The sequence below is a fragment of the Patiria miniata genome, unplaced genomic scaffold (assembly GCF_015706575.1).
Source record: "Patiria miniata isolate m_02_andy unplaced genomic scaffold, ASM1570657v1 HiC_scaffold_5, whole genome shotgun sequence".
In the NCBI taxonomy this organism is placed as follows: Eukaryota; Metazoa; Echinodermata; class Asteroidea; order Valvatida; family Asterinidae; genus Patiria; species Patiria miniata.
The window spans coordinates 35,056,539-35,079,169 of record NW_024037072.1 but is presented as its reverse complement, the minus strand read 5'-3'; the positions used below and the strand labels follow the sequence as shown (position 1 = coordinate 35,079,169).

Below are 22,631 nucleotides of genomic sequence, written 5' to 3'. Positions count from 1 at the left end.
AGTCCAATAACTTTTCAATGAGACATACATGTGTACATACCTTTGATCGCTCCCATCTATGGTAGTCAGTGTGGTTATGACAATGAGGACAATCTTCAACATAAAACGGTCTGATGCGTCCATACATGGCAGCGTCCAGGACGAGTCTTTCTTTAGTACGTGGTACCTCCTCCCCCTTCTGAATCTCAAATGCTGGGACCACGAATGCCGTCCTTTTGGAATACTCGGTCTCCTCTTGCAGGATGATGCTGCTCCGCGACAGATGCAAAAATTGAGTTCGCAAGTGAGCGCTGGGCAACATGTCAATGTCAATGACAAAGACAAAACGCGAGTCGGCCCCGCTCCTCGCCACGTTTCTCAAGACGTTATTGGGGTAGGGGACCTGCAGGGCGTAGTTTTTCGTCTGAGACGTGGCTTGAAAGGTCTGCTCTTTCAAGCTCGACAGGATCGTCTCGCAAGGCAATTTTGTAAAAGGGAGGGCCTTGGCACTGCTGCTGCTGAGTGTCTCCGTTATTTCAGTGATGGGCTGCACAAGGTGAAAGGTAACGTTCTCTTTGATGCCAGGAAAACACTCCCGCAAAGTGAACAAGATGTTATTGAAAGTACTGATGTCTGGACCTACAGAGAACACGGCCACGGACATCGGGCCCTGCCACCGTACCACTAGGTCAACAAGGTGGTACAGATTGTTCACGGAACACTGGGTGATTAGGGTCACGTCCGAAGGCAGTGCCTCGTGAGTCTTTCTACTAACAGCGGCAGTACTCTTCATGTAGGAATGGTAGATTTTGTAGGACCCCGTGGTGTCCAGTTTAGCCTCCAGATGGATTTTAGTCCGGCTCCGGAGGGAGTGGTTGTTCCGGCTGGGCAGGCTCCCCGAGCCTGCAGACCGGCGCCCATTGGTGATGGCCGTTGCTTTGTTTTCTAGCCAGGAGATCATAGACAGGTGTATCAGTTGCAGGATGATGAGCACAGACACCAGACCTCCAACCATTGCACGCACCACTGTTAGCCGCATTTTGCCAGCTGACCTGCCAACAAAAACAAAATGGGGAAGAGTTCAAATCGAGTGCGAACACTGCACCTTAATGCAATGTTCAAAAGTGCGCTGCATAAATGACAGAGTGAAACCGACATCACAGCCATCTCTTATTGCCAGCTTTAGCAAAGCCCTATCTCAAGTATAACTCTAAGCCCCTTGGTATGTGAACTAAGACCAATCCCAAATCTGCCCAAATCCATCACTGCTCCATAACCAACAAGCAAATTCCACATCCCAAGTCCATCGTTAAGGATGAGACCGGTGTACATCTTGCAAACTTAAGCAACCTTGGGTCAGTTATATAGAGCTGCTTGGTAGTTAGAAGAAAATCTGAGCTAACTACAACAGAAAAAAAAGTGCTGACTATGGCCACAAAAAAAAGGCTCCGGTTTCTGGTATGCGCGCGCGTCGCCGTAGCCATGTCGGCAAAATGAAAAAGGTTTTTTTTCAATGAAAGATGATGTCTCAAAACCGCCAAACTCACTGGTTTGACTGGAATCCTGCTGCTGCACAATTTTAACGTGTTTTAGATGGGGTTATGATCGAGAATAAGCTTTATGTGGCCTCTCTGGACTCCCATATATTTGCACTAAGTTTAGTCGGGCACCATTTGCAGTCATCAGCCGACATTTGAAGCAAAAAAGTCAGGTAAAAAAAAAAAAAGCCGCGTCGCCGCACCACATTTTGGGCAAGCTCCATACCAGAAACCGGAGACTTTTTTTTTTTGGCCTATAGCAGGAAAACTTTGCAAGCCTTAAAAAAACATGTGACCTGTCACCGCAAAATGAGCTCCAAGTTGGAAACAGCCATTTTGCAGTACAGCGGGGAAACGCCAAAATTTGAAGGGGTGATCAATTTTTTGTTTTCAAGTGGACCTGTATCTGTAAGTCCTGAGCTACCTTTCTCTCATTTATTTTGTTCTGTCAAACATCTTATAAAACCTACTTTCATTCTGTTTTAGTAGTTGACTGTTCATTCACTGTAACACAACTCCAGGATTTTTAAATGTCATTTTCTCAAGAATCAGTTTTGCAACTTGAAGTAAGTTTGTGGTGTGTATTTCTGTTACTGAACTCTATTTTCCTTAATGAGGTTGTGGAATACTGAAAGTCGTTTTGTTTTTTATATTTTTTTTATTGTAGAGTAGACCCATATCATAATGACAAACTCCCATTCTTTTGTAATGTGCGTTTATATGTTTATAAAACTGAAATTCATCGAGTAATTTGTTGGTCGGCGAGCGCATAATTGAAATCAACAGTCATCGGGTTCTTCGTAAAATGAGAAAAATCGTGACGTAATAAACAGGACTCGTTTATACTACGCTGCATCGGGAGTCCTGTTCATTACGTCACGATTTACTATGTTTTGTTTGCTGCCCCCAACGACAAGTTTTACACAAATTGCACGTTCGGGTCGAAACAGGACCTGAAAAACAGCTCTCAAAAGTACCTTTTGTACTCATTTCATGACAGACACAATAGTCGTTTTTATTTCATCACACCTTAGGCTATATACATGTACCCGAAAAATGACGGAAATGTCTTCGAGCATTCCACAACCTCTTTAATGTTGTACATGTATGTATACCTTTGCAAAGCTCTTGTTCTGCAGAATCCAGATCTAATAAATAGCTGAATTCTGAAAAAGTCTGGCTTTAAGCTCATGTTGTGATGACAAAGTCATATATTTTATAGTCTACACATGCTAATAATTGTGCATTCCTGTATGTGCTTGTGCAAACACTCTTTAAGTATACATGTACATGTACAACCAATTGTTGACAGCTTTTGTGTGATACATATGCTTTGCTTGTTCAAGAAATCTCAACCATGTACATGTACCAACCACCTTCTTAACTTCTTTGAAGCAAATCTTTGAGAACAAACATGTGACTGGAATGACAACTAACAAACCACCGGTTATTTTTGAGGACCCCGAAATTCATTCGTGTGATAATTACAGTCGAGTCTGGTTAATACAAACTCGTTCGGACCTAGCCAAATTGTTTGTTATATCAGAATTTTGTATTAAGAGGAATATCAGTCCCATTCATTGTACACATGCATGCACAGTCGGGACCAAGGCTTTATGTTTGTTATAACCAGAATTTTGTATTAACAGAGTTTGTATTAACGAGACTCGACTGTACACAGAAACTGTAAGTTTTCAAGGTATAGTAAATCTTTACATTCTACTTTTAAATTCAACTATCTTTCCAACTTTGATCAGTTTGTTCCAAATGCATTTGAAGCCCAAAGTGTTTTGTTAAAAGATGCATTCCCCGTGCTATTTTCGAGTTTCAATAGATTTGTTTTTTCAATTGCTATTTTCCTAGAAATATGAAAGCTATTCGCTTTTGAATGAGACACAGAACGAAAAAAATCCACCGGCGTTCAGTTATTGAATTATTCCTTCACAAAATCAAATTACTGGCTGCCAGACAATGATTTGGCTCTTGCAGGGCAGGTTCATTTGTGCACAAAATTGCGCTGAATTGGGAGTAAAATCTTATTCTATTGATGAGCCATTGATTTTTAGAGGCTCAGGGCCTACTAATAATCATGCCATCGTCTAGTCTGAAAATTTGGGATGTCAAGACTGTGTACATTTGTCCCATCTGGTACCTATTCTACACAAGGAGAACATTTATCATTGATACCTGGCTTCCATGATTTTCTATAAACCGTCTTAACATCTTACAGTGCGAGTCCAAAATCTGGCCAAAATTCCCGTTCAAGATGAAAGATTTTATCAAAAAGGTACATACAAAAAATGGTATTATGTTGTAAAAAAGTGAAATTGAGTTATAAATATACACAAGGTTGGAAAGCCCACAACGTATGCTTTCATTAGGTATATAATAGAGTTCCATAGCCCCTCCTGTTCTTGAGATATGACGTACATGTATAAATTTGCATATTATTAATTACTTCCTTGGAGTTCAAATTGTATACTGTATGTGCAACTGAGAAAACAAACTTTGAAATAGCTGGCTCTGTTGTAAAACAACATTTACGATGCACACGAAATAGTCATTTTTCCACTTTATTCATCAAAATCAAAATTTCTGTGATTGGAACCTGAAACTGTAGGTATTAAAGATGTCATTCAAAACAAAAAATGAAAATCACATGGTGACAAGATTTTTACCCTCTCAACATTGAGCGGGCCAATACACGATGCACAGCACGACTATAGGTTTATACCCTTTTTTGTGAAGCCGGTCACAAAATCTCAATGAAGGTCAGCGGTTGCAAAAATGGGGGAAAAAAACAGTTAAAAATGTTGCAACCTGACGCCACTTCAGCAGTTGTGTACAAAGTCTAAGGAGAGTCAAGAAAATTATAACAAGTATTTCCTAACAAAATTGGAAATGTTTCTCAGTCCCAGATTCATGTTATCATCATTTATGCAATGACTGACCTACATTGAGATGATGTATGAAGAAAAAAGTGGCGTCAGGTTGCAACAATATTTCCAAAAACATGAATCTGGGATTGAAACATGTTCAATTTTGTTAGAAAATACTTTGAAAATGAACTCAACTCTCCATGGACTTTGTCACGTTTGTAGTGTACACAACCAAAGAAGTGGCGGCACAATTGCAGAATACCCCGCCACTCGATCTATCCACCTCGTAGCCGGCTATGAGGTCACGGTTGGTTGACCTCAATAAACATTCTCAGCGCTACCAACCTCGTCCCCAGTGCTTACTTTATTTCCAACCGCATTTCCAATAGTAAACCCTGGATAGGAAACTTTCTTCCTGTATCCTGATTGGATACCGCAATTGGCTAGTAATGGATTTTTATCATGTACATGTACTTGGTGCTATTATTCACAACGTGCAGTACGTGTTTTCGCGATCATTCGTCCACGCCTTCTCGAAAATACTAATTTCCTTTCCAATTTGCTCATATTAATATGAAATATGATACTGCATGTTGTCTCGATAAAATCGTGTAACAGTTTGATTTCAAAAATCGTGTTTTCGTACACTGTAACTCACGCCGTGCTCGAGCTAATACGAATTGACTCTGTTTTTACCCCAGACACCGCATACAAAAACAAACGCTAATGTGTAACACATATCCAGGCACCAGACTGTTCCTCATTTGCATACGTGTGCAAAAATCTTGCACAAATGATCCAATACCAGGGTGAGAGAGCAGGTAGTGGTGGGCGCGTACTGCTCGACACCCTGGGGACCATGGGGACGAGGTAGCAGCGCTACTTGTGTACTATGCGTCATGCTCCATTGCACTCCCACTTCGTAACCGCGTAGCCGCCAACAGGGTGGTTGGTTTGGACTTAGAATTTTTTCAGCAACTCCCATTCCTTTTGTGTTGCTTCGTTCTCAAGCAAATTCAAGGGGACTCCCACTCCGTATCCGCATAGCCAGCAACAGGGTGGTTGGTTTGGACTTAGAATTTTTTTCAGCAACTCCCATTCCTTTTGTGTTGCTTCGTTTTCAAATAATGGACCCCCACTCAGTATCCGCGTAGCTGGCATGGACTTGAATTGTTTCTTTTCCTGTGATTCCAACCTCGTAGCCACAGAATTAATTTAGGGGTGTATTTATAAGGGGGTCAGACAAGTCGACCGTTGAGACAACTCGACTCGGGACAAGTCGACCGTTGAGACAACTCGACCGTTGAGACAACTCGACCGTATGTGCGATAATTGAAAGACAAGTTGACCGTTGAGACAAGTCGACTCGCATGTTTTTGGGCCTAGTTTTGGGGATAGTACCAGGGATTTTGACGGCGGCTGATCAACGTTTGGGAGTTATGATACATGAGTTTTTTTGGTTGCATATAACAGAACCGATATAGCGCAGCGTGATTGTCCGTGCACATCGTTCGTTTTTGCCGGGCTTGTGCGCGCATCCCCGGTAAACGTGGCCGTTCCGTGCACGGTGACATCGTTTGTGCCGGCCCCATCGTTTGTGACGTGCCCGCGTGCGCGTGCCGGGCCGTGCCCGGTCCTCGCGGGCGCGACGCGACGGCCACTGAATCGGAGCGCCCACAGATTTATGCACTTTTTTGTCTCAACGAGTTGTCTCAACGGTCGACTTGTCTCAACGGTCGAGTTGTCTCAACGGTCGACTTGTCCCGAGTCGAGTTGTCTCAACGGTCGACTTGTCTGACATCCTTTCCAAGTGGCGGGGTATTCTGCAATTACTCCGAAGTGGCATCTGGATGCTACATTATTTCCGCCAAATGATTAGGTATTCCCAAAACATGCAACTTTGCAAGTGTCATTTCGTTATGGAACATTCAACAGTTCAACACGAGAACAGGCAAACAGTACAGGCACAGGCAGGTGACGTGACAGACCTGTACAAAACCACACTCTTGAATACGTAGGCCCTATGCAATTTGCATGGACGTGAGCGGGACATCCAAAAAAAAAACCAATAAACTTACCAGTAATAACTGCTTACGTGGACTTGCCTACAGACCCTGGACATGGAAATCTATATTTCCAATAGAGAAGAAGTCCGTACCGGTACTCGATCTTGACATCGCTGCGACCACTACTGGATTGTTCGATGCCGAAATTGATTGTGCCATTCTGCTTTACCTTCGCTCATAACCTGCAACAAGGAACAGCGCTCATGCAGTCAGTCATGTTTGTCAGTGTGTGTTCAACGTGCCTGCCCACTTGCCAACGAAGGGTGGCGCTCCACACGTTCACAAATATCACAAACCCTTCCCATGAGGTTATATAGAGGGCGCAGTCTCAACATTTCAAGTTGGGCTCAACCATTGATCTCCATATACACAGACTGGATAGGACATCGCGTACGAACGTGCGTCCGCGCGCGCGTATTTTGAAAAGGGTAAAGAACACAATTTCGCATTCGAGTTGTGTACACTTTCGAACGGAGGATTGAAAAATGAAGCTGGGTTTTCTTCGGTTTCTTTGTCATTTTTGAAAGAATAAAAGAAACAGAGATCTAAATTGATCAAAATCGATGAGGAGTATAGTCAAGGTGTGCGCAGCATTAGATTGCTGGAGTCGGGAAGTAAGGAGCGTTGAAGAATAGGACAATTATTCGCAAGTAAGTTGTTTTTTAACGATGTCTATACAACATGGCATGGAGGAATATGAACATAGCAAATTATAATATCGTTAGTGTTGTCGCTCTGAGTTTGAGGGGATGGAGGCCTGTGTGGTAGCTATAGCGAGATATTCTGTTCAAATTCCATGCGATCTAGACCTGTCATGCTGGTCGCCGTCCATGTTTTTTAAGACATAGGCCTAGGCCTAAACGTGCATGACTGACCCGGCAATGGCAATGAACAAAAGTTGACTTGTTTAAAATAGTTTATTCGAATAACCTTTATAACTTTTATATGCAAAATCTGATTGAATTATGTCTGCCTTGGCTTTAGCTCTACTCAGTGGAGCGCTGGAACGATCGGTACCCTCCGTACAAGCTTGTACGGAGGGTACCGAAGTTCCAGCGCTCCACTCAGTAGAGCTACCTTGGCTTAACGCCTACCGAAATGTTTCTATTATTTTTCTTTATAAAGAGAAACCGAGGAGATGGTTTATCCTCACTTACTGCACAAACTGGCCGATTGACCTTCATATCAACAAAGAACTTCAACAAAGCCATATAGCAAAAACCACCAGCTGCAGGACCGAGCCGGACGAAAATGGAGAACTTCACGGAGGGATGGAATCGACTGCATCATCCACTGAATGGAACATGCGATGTGATAGGCATATGAACGTTTGACTTAATCAATTTTTACGATGTGGAACTGTTAACATTGATTGATTTTGGTATTGGAAAGAAGTTGTGAAGTCCAACGCAAGGATTTTTTATGAGCTCCCAAGATGACTGTCACATTATTGACAGTTTGTATGTTGAAGAAAGCAATGAGTAATTTTACGGTTTGAAATTATGTTGTGTACGCCGTTATATTACTAGCTATAGCCATATACACCGTCATATTCGCTCACAATAACGATTCCCATTACACTTACAAGTAATTACATTCAGTTTCAGAAGTAGAGCTAAACATTTAATTATAAACAAGACCGTGCGTAGCTTGAATTATTCTTTGACAAAATTAGTATAGTACTATTTTGGTTTGTGATTCATCTCCTTTCACACAATATCACAAGAGGTGAACGATGTCATTCCCTGATCAATATAGGGACGGGAAGAAGTTTTTACTGATTACTTTGTAAAATTAAGGTTTGTTTACCTTTTAGATTGTAATTTGTGTATGTTCAGGTTTTTTAATAAATATATAAATCATTTGAATGAATCTCCGTACAATTTCTCGTGTGAGTGTTCAGTTAAAAAAAATATGATGTCATTTTAGCATATTATTAATACAATTATTCATTTCGTTGATGGAGTAATTCAGTGTGCTCTAATGACCAATGTGCCAAAAATGAAATGGCAATTTAGTTACAATCATTTTTGGGAGGAGGAGGGATTAAAAAAAAAAGGGAAAAGGAAAGGGGGGGGAGTTCTTGAATTTCGAAAATGCATAATAAGAAAGTGTATTGTTGTGGCGCTCTTATGTAATCCCAGACGTGGCGCTATTATGTAATACCAGACGTGGTGCTCTTATAATACAAATTCTTCTAATACCCTCCTAATCTTGTGTGGCTATATAAGCACGCCCGTATTCATTGTTCGTTGCAGTTGGCTTCAGGGCGTTGGCTTCATCATGACTTTCTGTACCATTTTCTGTAGTCATATTAAATTATTTGGAAGCAGAGTTTAAGTTTCCTGTGTTTGGATTTGAGTTGTCCAATGTCTGTTCTTATAAATTCCTAATTCGCTACATCACAAGCATCATAAGAAATGGTGGAAGATCCGCACCAACTCTGTGTTCCTACACCGAGCTTTCCCGGTCCTTCATTCCGGACTCGGACGGCCAACGCCCCGGTCAGCTGCCCTTGCCGGGCACGGTAAGTTTTTTTTTTATTTTTCAAAGTGGCATCAGTTTCGTAGGTTTCATTTTCTTTTGTAAATAAAGTATTAAAGGTTATACTGGACACAGTTGTAGAATTATACAGTAAATGATATAAAGTGGCGGATTGTCCAAATTAATTTCATTTGATTTCTGTGTTCAAGTATCAATCCTTCAATGTTTATGGAAGTCGATCTAGAAGAAAAACCAACAATGTCGGGCACCAAATATGATTTAGCCTCTAGTGGACTAAAATATTCAGGTCTTCCCGAAGAGGACGTAGACGAATTTATTTCTAGATTTAGGACTTTGGCCTCATTAAGAGATTTTGCAGATGCCAAAAAAGTCTTGGCTTTACAGTCTCGAATATTTGGCCACGCCCGAATTTTTCTAGAAAGTGTGCCGAATGAAGACAAAAATTCAGTAGAGAGTATCCAAACGATTTTGAAGAAACATTTTCAAGGTGACTCTTGGGTGTGGCAAGTTGAAACAAAATTGCTTGAACGAAAACAACTACCTTCCGAAACATTGGATGATTATGCTTCAGATATTATGCACATGTGTCAACAAGTTAAGAAATCAAGTGCAGAGTGTCTTTCCATATTTGTACGTGGATTATTACCATCCATTCGGGCATTTGTATTTTCCAAACAACCGAAATCATTCCATGATGCTCTTGATTATGCTAGACTGGCTATTTCTGTGCAACAAACGGCTCACGAGCCGGATAGATTGAAAGCAAATGATACTAATCCTAGTGTTTCCGTAAATGCCATCCATTCCACTCTGCAATCCCTTACAGTAACCATGAATTCAATTGCGAATAGGTTGGATAGGTTGGAACAACAGAAGGAACAAAGTCCAAAGAAACCAATTTCACCTGGTAGAGCTAATCCTCAGCAATCCAATCGTTATCCATTTACTTGTCACAGATGTGGACGCACAGGTCACAAATGGCGCTATTGCCGAGCTACTTTCGATGTCTTAGGTAATCCTTTAAACTAAGGAGCCCACCTGTTAATGTCAAAACTTCAAAAATTCAAACACCGACAGGTGGGGAAGCCTCAGACAAACAAAAAGAAGGCCTTGTGAATTCACAAGTAAACAGTAATTCTGATTGTGTTGAAATTAATTTGAGTTCTTCAAGTACAATTGATGTAAAGATTTATCATGTACAAGTTGAAGCCCTTATTGATACTGGTGCTTCCATTAATCTTATCGATAATGACTGGCTTTTAAAACATCTTCCTGCCATGCACCATTTAATCGAAAAACCACGTTTGATGAGTGCTAAAACGGCTAATAATTCTGACTTAGACATTACAGGGTTTATTACCTTACCAGTGGCTATGTGTGACACCTGTTTTCAAATAGAATTCCATGTTGTGTGTAGTCTTACCTCACATATGATTCTTGGTTCACATTTTCTAAGCGAACAGTGTGCTAACATAGATTATAGGTCACGTAAACTACGACTCACTAAGAAAAACCAGTTGCGTGTTCTTAAGAAGCAAACAATCCCACCACGCTCTCAAACCGTAGTTTGTGCAAAAGTTTCAAATCAACTTCCTGTAAACACTGTTGGTTTATGCCTTGGAGGTAGACATATTACGTCACTAGGTGTAATGGTGGCACGCACCGCAAGTCAAGTTACAAATGTCAAGGGTCAAGCAAATGTATTGGTCATGAATATTTCTGAAGATCCAATTACTTTGTATCCACGTACCAAACTGGGAACGTTCAATTTAATCGATCCCTGTGAGTTAGTACCAATGACAACGATAGATCTTAAGGAACATGAGGCATACGTAGCAGAAGTTAAAACTTCTTCTGACAGTAACAACCCAAGTTTGAGTGAAGCTTGTTGTGAGAAAACAGTGATTTCTGGAAAACGGACAGAAGAAATTCTCTCCAAAGTCATGTTGAATACAGATCACATGTCTAATTCAGAAACAGCTGCGATAACTCAGCTAATATCAGATTATTCTGACATTTTCCAAGTTGATGGAGGACCTAGAGGCCGATATTCAGGAGTTAAACATACTATTAACACAGGAGATCACCCCTCGATTAAGTCTCGGCCCTATAGACAACCACCTCACATCCAACAGGAAATACAAAAACATGTCAAGAGTATGTTGAACGAAGGCATTATTAGAGAATCCACTAGCCCATGGAGTTTCCCAGTATGTATGGTACCAAAGAAAGAGCAGGGTTCATATCGTTTTTGTGTAGATTTTCGTAAGCTAAATAAGATCAGTATTATGGATAATTTTCCATTACCGAACATATCTGATGCACTTGATAGCCTAGGCATCATGAAACCACAGTATTTTTCAACTCTAGACCTAGCAGCTGGATATTGGCAAATAGAACTTGAAGAATCATCCAAATCCAAGGCTTGCTTCATTACGCAAGATTCTCTGTATGAATTCCAGGTACTTCCATTTGGTTTGCACTCTGCCCCTGCCACATTCCAAAGAGCTATGCAAGAAGTGTTGAGAGGTCTAAATTGGAAATCTGTGCTGTGTTATCTAGATGATGTAATAATCTTCTCAAATACATTTGCAGAACATATACATCATTTGAAGCAGGTGTTTGATCGTTTTCGTAACTCTGGTCTTAAATTACAGCCAAAAAAATGTGTTTTTGCCCAACAAAAGATCAAATATTTGGGCATGGTTCTGAGCAGTGAAGGGATTGAAACCGATCCTGACAAGGTAGAAGTTGTCAAAAATTATCCTACACCAAAGAAAGTTTCAGAAGTAAGATCATACCTTGGATTTGTAGGGTATTACCGTAAATTTATCAAGGACTTCTGTAGGATTGCAGAACCTCTCACTAACTTGACTAGAAAAGATGTGCCATTTATTTGGAGTGAAAGTTGCCAAACTGCATTTGAGACTCTCAAACAACACCTGGTTGAACCACCTATTTTAGCGTTTCCCAGATTTGACGGTACAGAATTTTACCTTCAAACAGATGCGTCTGGAAAAGGACTCGGCTTTATTCTAGCCCAAGTCCAAGACGATAAAGAAAGGGTCATTGCCTATGGTGGTAGAGCATTACATAATGCAGAACGCAACTACACTACGACTGAATTAGAGGCTCTTGCAGTTGTCGAAGGTGTAAAGAAATATGCACAGTATCTCCAGGGAGTAAAATTTACTGTTGTTACTGACCATTGCGCATTAAAGTGGTTATTTGACAGTAAACATGCTACTGGTAGATTAGCACGTTGGGCACTTAAATTACAGTCATATAACTTTCAAGTTGTACACGTCAAAGGCCGAAATTGTCATGTAGATACACTTAGTAGAATTGACTATGATAGATCCTGTACTGAATGTAGTCGGTGTCATGTTTCTAACAATACTGTTCCGACACAAATGGATACCAGTTGGGTAGAAACAGATTTTGATGATATTGATGATGAAGTTTTGTGTTCTGCTGATGAAGTTAAGTCATCCAGTCCGAATGTTAATGTTGTAAAGAATTTAAGATATCAGCATGGAAAGAGGATACCGAGTAACGACTGTGTTGAAAAAGAGGCTCCTCAATTTCCAACTGGAATTAATCTTGAAAATTTCAAACAAGCATTAGCAGTAGATGACTTTTCTGGTACGATGCTAAAGTTTTTAGAAAGAAACGAATTACCAGACGATGACAAAAAGGCCAGAAATCTGATATTACAAGCCGATCAATATTTTGCCAAGGATGGTTTATTATATCATATTTGGCATACTCCGTCAAATCGACACATGCCAGAACGGAATATATATCAGTTGTATGTACCCCAACTGTTTGTAGGCACAGTACTTGATAATTGTCATGACAGTGTCCTTGCCGCTCATTTTGGATTTCATAGAACTTATAGCAAAATCCGTCAACGTTACTATTGGAAAGGAATGTACAAAGATGTAGATAATTGGGTGCGTAGTTGTATTTCATGTGCTCAGAGAAAAACGCATAGACACAAGGTTTTAGCACCGTTGATTACAATGAAAGTCCCTGGGCCTTTTGAACGAGTAAGTGTTGATATTCTGGGGCCATTACCTGTTACAACAAATGCTAACCGTTATGTTCTCTGTTTCACAGATCACTGTACGAGATGGCCTATTTTGGTTCCATTGAAGAACATAGATGCATCCACAGTAGCTAGAGCACTCTACGACAATGTTATTTGTGAACATGGGTGTCCAGAGACTCTACTAAGTGACAGAGGATCAAACTTTCTTAGCAAGGTGGTATTAGAGGTGTGTCGAATCATGCGAACTCACAAATTAAATACCAGTTCCTATCATCCTCAATGTAATGCTATTCAAGAAAGGTTCAACTCAGTTATCCTTGATACCATTTCTCACTATGTAAATACATGTCATAATGATTGGGATCAATACTTAACCTCCGTACAGTTCGCGTATCGCACTACACCTGCTGAAAATTCTGTGGGATTCAGCCCTTTCTTCCTTTTATATGGTAGAGAAGCAAGGTTACCCTTAGATGTGACACTCCTTACAAATTCCAATTATCCAGAGAAAACACTTAGAGAGCACATGCATCACTTGGTTTCCCAACTTGAAGTTTTTCGAGATGTATCCAAGCGTCATGCAGAGCTAAATCAAGCCAAAATGAAAGAGCGTTTTGATGAAAAAGCACAAAAGGTACCATATCAAGTTGGAGACACAGTTTGGATTTATATTCCTGCATTCCAAAAAGGACTATCCCGTAAACTTATGAAGTTTTGGGCTGGACCGTATCTCTTAGTAGAACAGACATCTCCAGTAAATTTTCGAGTCAGAAATCTTGAAAATAATAAATTACTGTCTTCCCCTGTGCACGTGAACCGAATGAAATTTGCATATAACAGATATGTTCGCCCAAGTAATGATTCTGTTCCATTTGATCCAAAGCAGAATACATCAATACTAGGTTTGCAAGAAGATGACTGCCCACAAAACATTTTCCATCCTCTCACGGCAGTACATCAATCCAGTGAGTCGGAATCTTCTGGAATTCCCTTTGTTCCAGGATTACCGCAGATTTCAGAGAAACCCAAAGAATATGAAATTGAGCGCATAATCAGAGGCAGGTATAAAAATAAGCGACTTGTGTACCTGATCAAGTGGAAAGGTTTTCCCCATTCAAAGAATACTTGGGAACCCGAAACAAATTTGAATGCTGCGGCATTAGAGTTCCTTAAAACACATCCAGTAAAGATTTCAGGTAAAATGTAAAGAAAAAAAAAATGATAAATAAATAAATAATAATAATAAAAAAGAGAAAAAAAAAATTAAATAATTGTGTAATCAATCAGCATTGTAATTGTTTTGATTGCATATGTTGTGGCCTTGATATTGTTGTCTTGATTTTGTGATCGACTTTCTCATTTTATGCCATTTTGATTATTAGAAGAATCAAATTAATTTATGAAACTTACTGCTGATGTCACTATAATTGTATTTTACTCTTGAACAAAAAGAAGTGTTAAGTTGTTAAAAAGAGTAGAAGCTGTAGCAAATAAAAGTCGGCTTTATAAAATAAATAAATTATGAATTTAAATTAGTTTACGATGCTTAAGTGATAATGCAGCTTCCAGTGGCGCCCTGGATGGGATCGTTGAGGATGTCGGACCACGTGAGGAACCTGCGGCCTGATCAGCCTGATGAGTGACTGTGTGTGATGTGATGAATGACGAGATGGGAGAACGTGTGGAGGTCCTACGCGGTTAATGGAGACGACTATGAACACCATTTACGACACGCAACGATCGACCCAGTATGGAATAAATTGGCTGATATTATAACTTAAAAAACAAATAATAATAATAATGTAATTTTGAATAGCTCGAATTTTGTTTATATTTTGTAATTAAATTGTCAGGAGCCAATTCAGTTAGGGGTGGCGTATGTTGTGGCGCTCTTATGTAATCCCAGACGTGGCGCTATTATGTAATACCAGACGTGGTGCTCTTATAATACAAATTCTTCTAATACCCTCCTAATCTTGTGTGGCTATATAAGCACGCCCGTATTCATTGTTCGTTGCAGTTGGCTTCAGGGCGTTGGCTTCATCATGACTTTCTGTACCATTTTCTGTAGTCATATTAAATTATTTGGAAGCAGAGTTTAAGTTTCCTGTGTTTGGATTTGAGTTGTCCAATGTCTGTTCTTATAAATTCCTAATTCGCTACATCACAAGCATCATAAGAGTATATCAAGAAAGTGTGGAAAAGCTGTTTGGAGGGATTGAGGGTAACTCTTCATCGTTCAGTTATTTTTTTTTTAAGATTGTTTTGGAGGAACGCTTGAACTCCCTTCTGTAAGAAAAATTTCACTCAATAATCCATTTTCCAAAGTAAACAAAGTGGAAGCACAATGCGCGTTTACCCGTTTGACAGTAAACGCGCCGCCATTGTTCGGCCGCGCATTCGTGCACAAACACGGCGCGATGTCCTATCCAGTCTGTGTATATGGAGATCAATGGGCTCAACCACAGATAATGCATCATGGGTTTTCAAATCCTTTCAAATAAGTGGTTTCCATAATAACATGGAAACGCAAATCTCAGTATCGGGTCCATTTTCTGCAATTGAAATCTTAATAAAATAAAAGAGATATATCGTTATAGTTTGATAATTTAAAGGTTATTTTTTTCTGAAGCCGAAAACGACATCGACATCAGAGCCAGAACCCTGAAACGCAACGAGGCCGACGTTTGGAAAACACACAGAGCTTTAATGCATCAGAACACCCTAGAAGTGTTTTCAAAACAAAGTTCCCGGGCGGGGAACTGAACCCCGGTCCATTAATTAGTGACAGACGGTGATACTACTACCGAGGATTGTTAACTGGTTTGAATAAAGACATTATCTTCTTTGAACACGACAGATATTGTAAAACCAAATAAATCTTTACCTCCCCGGCGGGGAATCGAACCCCGGTCTCCTGAGTGACAGTCAGAGATACTTACCACTATACTACCGAGGATTGATGACTCGGTTTAAATAAAGGCATTATCTTCTTTGACCACGACGGATATTGCAAAATGTTAACAACAAAAATAAACCCTTGCCTCCCCGGCGGGGAATCGAACCCCGGTCTCCTGAGTGACAGTCAGAGATACTAACCACTATACTACCGAGGATTGATAATTAGTTTAAATAAAGACATTATCTTCTTTTAACACAAAAGAAATTGCTAAATTTCAACACAAAATAAATATTTACCTCCCCGGCGGGAATCAAACCCCGGTCTCCTGAGTGACAGTCAGAGATACTCACCACTATACTACCGAGGATTGATGACTGGTTTAAATAAAGACATTATCTTCTTTGACCACGACAGATATTGCAAAATGTCAACAACAAAAATAAATCATTGCCTGCCCGGCGGGGAATCGAACCCCGGTCTCCTGAGTGACAGTCAGAGATACTAACTACTATACTAACGAGGATTGATGACTGGTTTAAATAAAAACATTATTTTCTGTGACCACGACAGATATTGCAAAATGTCAACATTAAATAAATCTTTGCCTCCCCGGCGGGGAATCGAACTCCGGTCTCCTGAGTGACAGTCAGAGATACTAACCACTATACTACCGAGGATTGATGACTGGTTTAAATAAAGACATTATCTTCTTTGACCACAACAGATATTTCAAAATTTCAACACAAAATAAATCTTTACCTCCCCGGCGGGGAATCGAACCCCGGTCTCCTGAGTGACAGTCAGAGATACTAACCACTATACTAACGAAGATTGATGAATGGTTTAAATAAAGACATTATCTTCTTTGACCACGACAGATATTGCAAAATGTCAAAACAAAACAAATAACCCTACCTTCCCAGCGGGGAATCGAACCCCGGTCTCCTGAGTGACAGTCAGAGATACTTACCACTATACTACCGAGGATTGATGACTCGGTTTAAATAAAGACATTATCTTCTGTGACCACGACAGATATTGCAAAATGTTAACAACAAAAATAAACCCTTGCCTCCCCGGCGGGGAATCGAACCCCGGTCTCCTGAGTGACAGTCAGAGATACTAACCACTATACTACCGAGGACTGATGACTGGTTTAAATAAAAACATTACCTTCTTTGACCACGACAAATACTGCAAACGAAGACCGGGTCACGTGTGGGTCAATGAACGAGCCCTACTGGTTAGATGAAAGTGGGAAGAACCACACAAAATCCCCACCCCAAATGGTTCATTGGAGGGGGGAGGGGCAGAAATTATTAAAGGGATGCGATTGTTGGGCTAGAGGTGTCCAAGTCACCACAGATGGAGAGACGCCATAAGCAATGAACTGAGATTTGCAATGAAATCATTGTATAGCTTTATATATCATGATATCATGGATGGATATTTTAAAGTACTAATATTAATATAGGGTCCGATCGTATGACGTTAAAGTATCACGACACCATCCATTTCCCGGTGATTGGCCATCATTGCATTACCGTTTGGTTAGCACTTATATGTGGGTCATTCCACCGGGTTGGGAAGCAGTGCATGTTACATCCATATATTTAGTTATACTATTAAAAGTATCAATGCATTCTAAACAATTGCTCAACATAATATTTGTCTTAAGGTGTTTCAATACTTGAGAACGTTTGAAATCATATGAAAGTACTTTGACAAAAATATGAGCAAAAATGTATTAATTCGGATGTAACATTGACACCGTGTTAATGTTACATCCAAATATTCTTTTTTTTTGCCATTTTTTATACGTATTTAAAATATTACCCAAACTGACATTGCATATTTACAACTGGACACCTAAGCACCAAGAAAAGCTTTTGTTTTGGTATAGTCAGGGTTCAAATATAACAGAAACAATACCTCAAGTGTAGATGTACACCGTGCCAATGTTACATCCACACAACCAAGCTATCATTTCTGCTCCATTTGATACCTGACTACCCGGAAGCTTTTCTTATTGTGTTGCATGTATAGTAAGAAGTACGCAAAGTGAATTTGGGTGATGTTTCGCAGAAATTTAAAAAAAAAAAGGTACAAATGTCACATTTGGACGTAACACTGAGACGGTGTCAATGTTACATCCAAAATGACATTTTTTGCTCATATTTTTGGCAAAATACATTGAAATCATTTCAAACTTTCTGCAGTCGTGAAACACCCAACAACAAATATTATGTAGAGCAACTGCTAGCAAGGTATTCATGCTTTTCTTAATATGGTCATATGTCACACATTGTTCCCCAACCCAGTGGAATGACCCATGTAGCAACGACGTCGTGCATTGTAAACCAGACAGTATACCGTCAGTAGGGATATAATATTCACGTAAAAATAACTGCGAATCCTTTATAAAATGACACAATGGTCATCACCTGTGCGTGTGTGGTTGTCATTATTAAGCCCGGATTAAGTGTTTCGAAGACCAGTGTTCCGTAGGCCTTACTCCGCCCTATAGGCACTGGCATCAAATTCATGTTGATGCCATTAAAGTACAAAGCACTGTACACATCAATCTAGGATAAACTGGTACAGGTATATAGTTCTAAGAGTCTGTTGGCACCAAGGGCGTCAAAGCGCTTATCAAAAGTGGGGGATGGTACATACATGTGTTTCTTGATCAGAACTAATGTGGGTGCGAAGCCTAAACGCCGGTTCGGGGCCCGCTTAAGGGCCCCGACAATTTTTTTTGGATTCTAGACGTTCTGTGGTGCGATCTGAGGCAATGCATTTCTGAAAACTTAAACAAAAAATAGGTTTGCAAAAGATCATTATTTAAACATCATTTTCGACTTTGGAGTCATCGAACTATCAGCTATTCTGAGCTATAAAATCAAATGTAGGCTACATTTGTTTTTGATTCGGGGACAAAAATAGTTAGGGGGAGGGGGACGACATGTCCCCCCCCCCCCCCCCCCCGTCCTCCACCGATGGTTGGCACCGTGCTTCAGAACGACGGACTTTAAAGGTATACATGTTATACGTACGGCCGCATGTACAGCGTCATCAGTTGGTGAAACCGAAAATTCTAAGAGAGACCCTATAAAACTTTTTAAAAACTTTTCTCTGCGTGTGTGTGTGTGTGTGGGTAGGCTCATAACGGCCAGACCTGGTCCTATTAAATCTTGCCGACCTAGCACTTGGCACGCGTTTTTCTTACAGTTTTTTGCCATCCATCGCAGCTTTGAAGGCTTGCCTAATACAGCTACTATACGCGCGGCGTAGGCGCAAGTCTACTATCTTTGCCTACTACAATGGCGACGCTGACTTTCCCAGTTTCCAAATATAGGCCGGGTCACGTGGGTCAATGAGAGAGCCCTATTGGTTAGATAAAAGTGGGAAGAACCACTCAGATGACGCTCATCCCAAGTGGTTCATTGGAAGGGGGAGGGGCAGAAACATTTTATTTAAACTGAAATTGAAAGACCGTTGTTGCCCTTCTTCGGACAACTTCATAAGTTTATTGCAATACAAAACCTTGTTTCCTCCACCAACGTAAAAAAACATATAATATATTCCATATGATTATGCAATCTATCGATTACAAGAAATAGTTTGCAATCACAAATCGCTCTTAGAACTTACTGAAGTAGGATCAAGAGGTTTTGAAATCGGTTGTACTTTTGGAGGGATTGTTTTCGCCGAATCAAGTTTCCCTTTCAAAGTGTATCTCCCTTTGATTTCTTTTTCTGGCTATACAAAACTTATCTTTTTCTGAATGAGACAACAAACCAAAACAAAACCAGACCATTTTCAGTTACGGAAGAATAAATACATGTATGTACAAAATGTCGTATTAGTTTTATGCTCGAACAATAATACAGACGGTTTTGGTGCATAAGAGCAAGGGCGGATCCAGAACACAATTTTTTTGGGGGGCCAAAAAAAAATTGGTCCCCCAAAAAAGTGGGTCAAAAAATTACGGAAAATTTGTTGGATTCTAGATGCTCTGTGGTGCGATCTGAGGCAATTTCTGACCACTTTAACCAATGTTTTTTTGAGGAAAAGATGGTGGTGTACTCATTGCCTGCCTTTATTGCGATGTCACATAAAAAAAAAAATTGGTTTCGTTTTTTTTGGGGGGGGGGCCATGGCCCCCTTTGGCCCCCCCCCCCTGGATCCGCCCTTGCATTAGAGCCGCAAAAAAGCAACCCCAAAACACCTGTTTTCAGAGGGTTGCAAACTCACAAAATAGGGGAAAAAAGTAGGTTTTTTGTTCCGTTAAAATTGAGCACACAGAACTAACAATTTGCTAAGAAACAACAACAACAACAACAACATCATGTGAAGAATCTGCATAGTTCATTAGCCATTCCGCGCTGAACAAAAGAATTCAAACGAAGCTACGCGCTGGTTCCCAATCCCTCCATTTGAATGTGGTGCGGGAGCCAGTGTATAATTATACTCCCATGGTGTGATAGAATAAATAAATTTAACATACAACCATTTTCATGTAAATATGAAATTTTGCAAAACAATATATTGTTATTAACATAATGTAATTATTGTCTTTCAGAGAATAAATACATTCAGTCGAATAGGAATACATTGCAATTAAATGATGTAAAGTTTGTTTATGCAAGTAATTCCATCGTTGTTGAGGTGGGTATATAATATGGCTTCACTTTGAACAGCCTAATAATCAGCCCTATGGTTGCGAAAGCAAAGTTTCTGCCGTTGATGAGCTAAGCTAATCCGATTACGTACTTAGACGCTATAACAGAGCAGTGAAATTCATGCACCCCAAAAGAATGGCATTTTGAAAGTTGTGTTTCTCAGAAAACTTAGCTCATTATGATTGAAATGTTAAATGAAAACGGAAGAAGAGAGTCTTAACTTCATGTCAGTGAAAAAAATCGACGTCATCGATGTCAAAACCTCAATACTGGTTACTGGTAAAGCTGACTTAAAGTCGGGAAGAAAACGTTCGAAAACGTCCCCAAATATATGTATTTTCATCAATTTCTAGGAATTTCTCCAAGTTGTTATTTCACGAGTAGTTGGACACTTACATCATCTAAGTATATTCCGAAATTCAGCTTAATCTGTTGTTGCAAACGCTGGGTTGACACCTTGAACTGTCTCCAAGGAAAATGTCGACGAGGATTTCTTTCCGACCCAACCCACCTGTATGGTGCAGCAAAGCACCGTATTCGCTACGGTTGACCGATTTTGGCCCGGCAACACAATGACGAATGCACATTCATTAGCGTCACTCGGCGTGACTTGGCGTGGGTCTCGGTATCGACCAATGGAAGCGGAAAAGTTGATATTTATCAATTATTCATAAATACCTAAGACAGTTTACGCATTCCTATTGGTCGAAAGCCCGTCACGTGGCCGGTCTTAAACGGATGATAAAGACATGGCAAGCTGGTCTTAAACACTTTTCCAGTGTCACATGAAATTTGGACTCCCATGAAATCCGGTGCCTTTTAACGTTTCATTGGTTGAAAGTTCACATTCCTCACTAACGCATGCGCAATGTACTACCAGTGAATCAGTATTTCATGGTCCGAAATTCACACAACACCAGGGGTGCGTTTTGGCGGTCATAACCAAGAATTGGTTCGGTGGTTTCTCTTTGGTTAATTGTTTTGGGAATTTGAGTACTACATGATCATGCGTAATTCTAACCCAATTAAAATTGCTGAAGAAATTCACCGACAAAAAACTACCGAACCAATTCTTGGTTATGACCGCCAAAACGCACCCCAGCCCAGCTGCGTTTTGCACGACATCGCGCAGTACGCGCGACGCGCACGCCAATGTCCTTAAAAGGTAACGAGTTGTGGAAGGGCATTCCATATTATAGTCAGAGGGGTGTTTCGTGAAACACGAAGTAAACTTGTTGAACAAAATGTTTGGTAACGTCTAGTTTTTGACATGTTTTGAATTTTGGAGGGAAAAGATTTGTTTTCGACCAAAAAGGTATTTATGAATGGGAATAAATATGTGTTCGGTCGGTATTAAACACTCTGTTTAAGACCGGTGGGAGTCTGGATGGGTGATAAATAAGCGAGGCGAAGCCGAGGGTATTTATCACCCATCCAGATTCCCACCGGTCTTAAACAGAGTGTTTTAATACCTCCCGTACACACATTTTATTCCCTTAATAACTCGTGAAGGAGGCTTTTCTCCAAATGTGTGCTGTACACCATAATGGATATTAGGAACCTTATTAATATTCGTGAGGCTTGAAAAGATTGACAGATCTTGCAAACGCCATGTACGGTGCTACAACTTTCAAAAATGCACGTAGGCAGGCCTATTTTTCCAATTTCAACGAAAGGTAATGAACATATCACAACGATTTTAGCACATAATTGGATCATTTTAAGGGAAATAAACCCTAAAATTTGCAAGAAGATACGGGCTTCCAAACGGGAGAAATTAATTTTCAAAGATTTCGCCCGCCTGTGTGAACAAGTCCTTTGTGCATTTATAGTTTTATTCAAAATAAAGTGTTACGTAACCTTTAGAAATCGCACTTTGCAACCACACGGCTGTAATGGCATTAAGGATTGTTTACATGAAGATCAGTGGCCTCTTGTGAGTAGACCAGTGGCGTAGCCAGGAATTTTTCAGTGGGGGGGGGGGGGGGGGGGGGGCGCGTTGGGGGGCTGGAACATTTCATGG

General features: G+C 40.3%; 1 protein-coding gene and 5 non-coding genes across 6 annotated transcripts in view; all 6 read right to left on the bottom strand.

Annotated features, from left to right (window-relative positions):
• The window catches only part of LOC119741141 (beta-1,4-glucuronyltransferase 1-like), a 55,696-nt gene extending 48,997 nt beyond the window's left edge, over positions 1-6,699 (bottom strand). Inside the window, exons 1-2 of the mRNA XM_038216839.1 lie at positions 6,475-6,699; positions 41-1,031 (exon numbers count right to left, since the gene is read on the bottom strand). Of these exons, the coding sequence (XP_038072767.1) occupies positions 41-1,031; positions 6,475-6,518 (1,035 nt within the window). The 5' untranslated portion in view covers positions 6,519-6,699. The remainder of the gene's footprint in view (positions 1-40; positions 1,032-6,474) is intronic.
• A 9,209-nt stretch (positions 6,700-15,908) lies between these two features.
• Positions 15,909-15,980, bottom strand: Trnad-guc. The gene has a single exon. It is a non-coding gene; the product is annotated as a tRNA-Asp (tRNA).
• An 85-nt stretch (positions 15,981-16,065) lies between these two features.
• Trnad-guc lies at positions 16,066-16,137 on the bottom strand. Its single transcript has one exon. It is a non-coding gene; the product is annotated as a tRNA-Asp (tRNA).
• A 391-nt stretch (positions 16,138-16,528) lies between these two features.
• Positions 16,529-16,600, bottom strand: Trnad-guc. Its single transcript has one exon. It is a non-coding gene; the product is annotated as a tRNA-Asp (tRNA).
• A 238-nt stretch (positions 16,601-16,838) lies between these two features.
• Positions 16,839-16,910, bottom strand: Trnad-guc. Its single transcript has one exon. It is a non-coding gene; the product is annotated as a tRNA-Asp (tRNA).
• Positions 16,911-16,995: 85 nt separating this feature from the next.
• On the bottom strand, positions 16,996-17,067 carry Trnad-guc. The gene has a single exon. It is a non-coding gene; the product is annotated as a tRNA-Asp (tRNA).
• Positions 17,068-22,631: the final 5,564 nt, after the last annotated feature.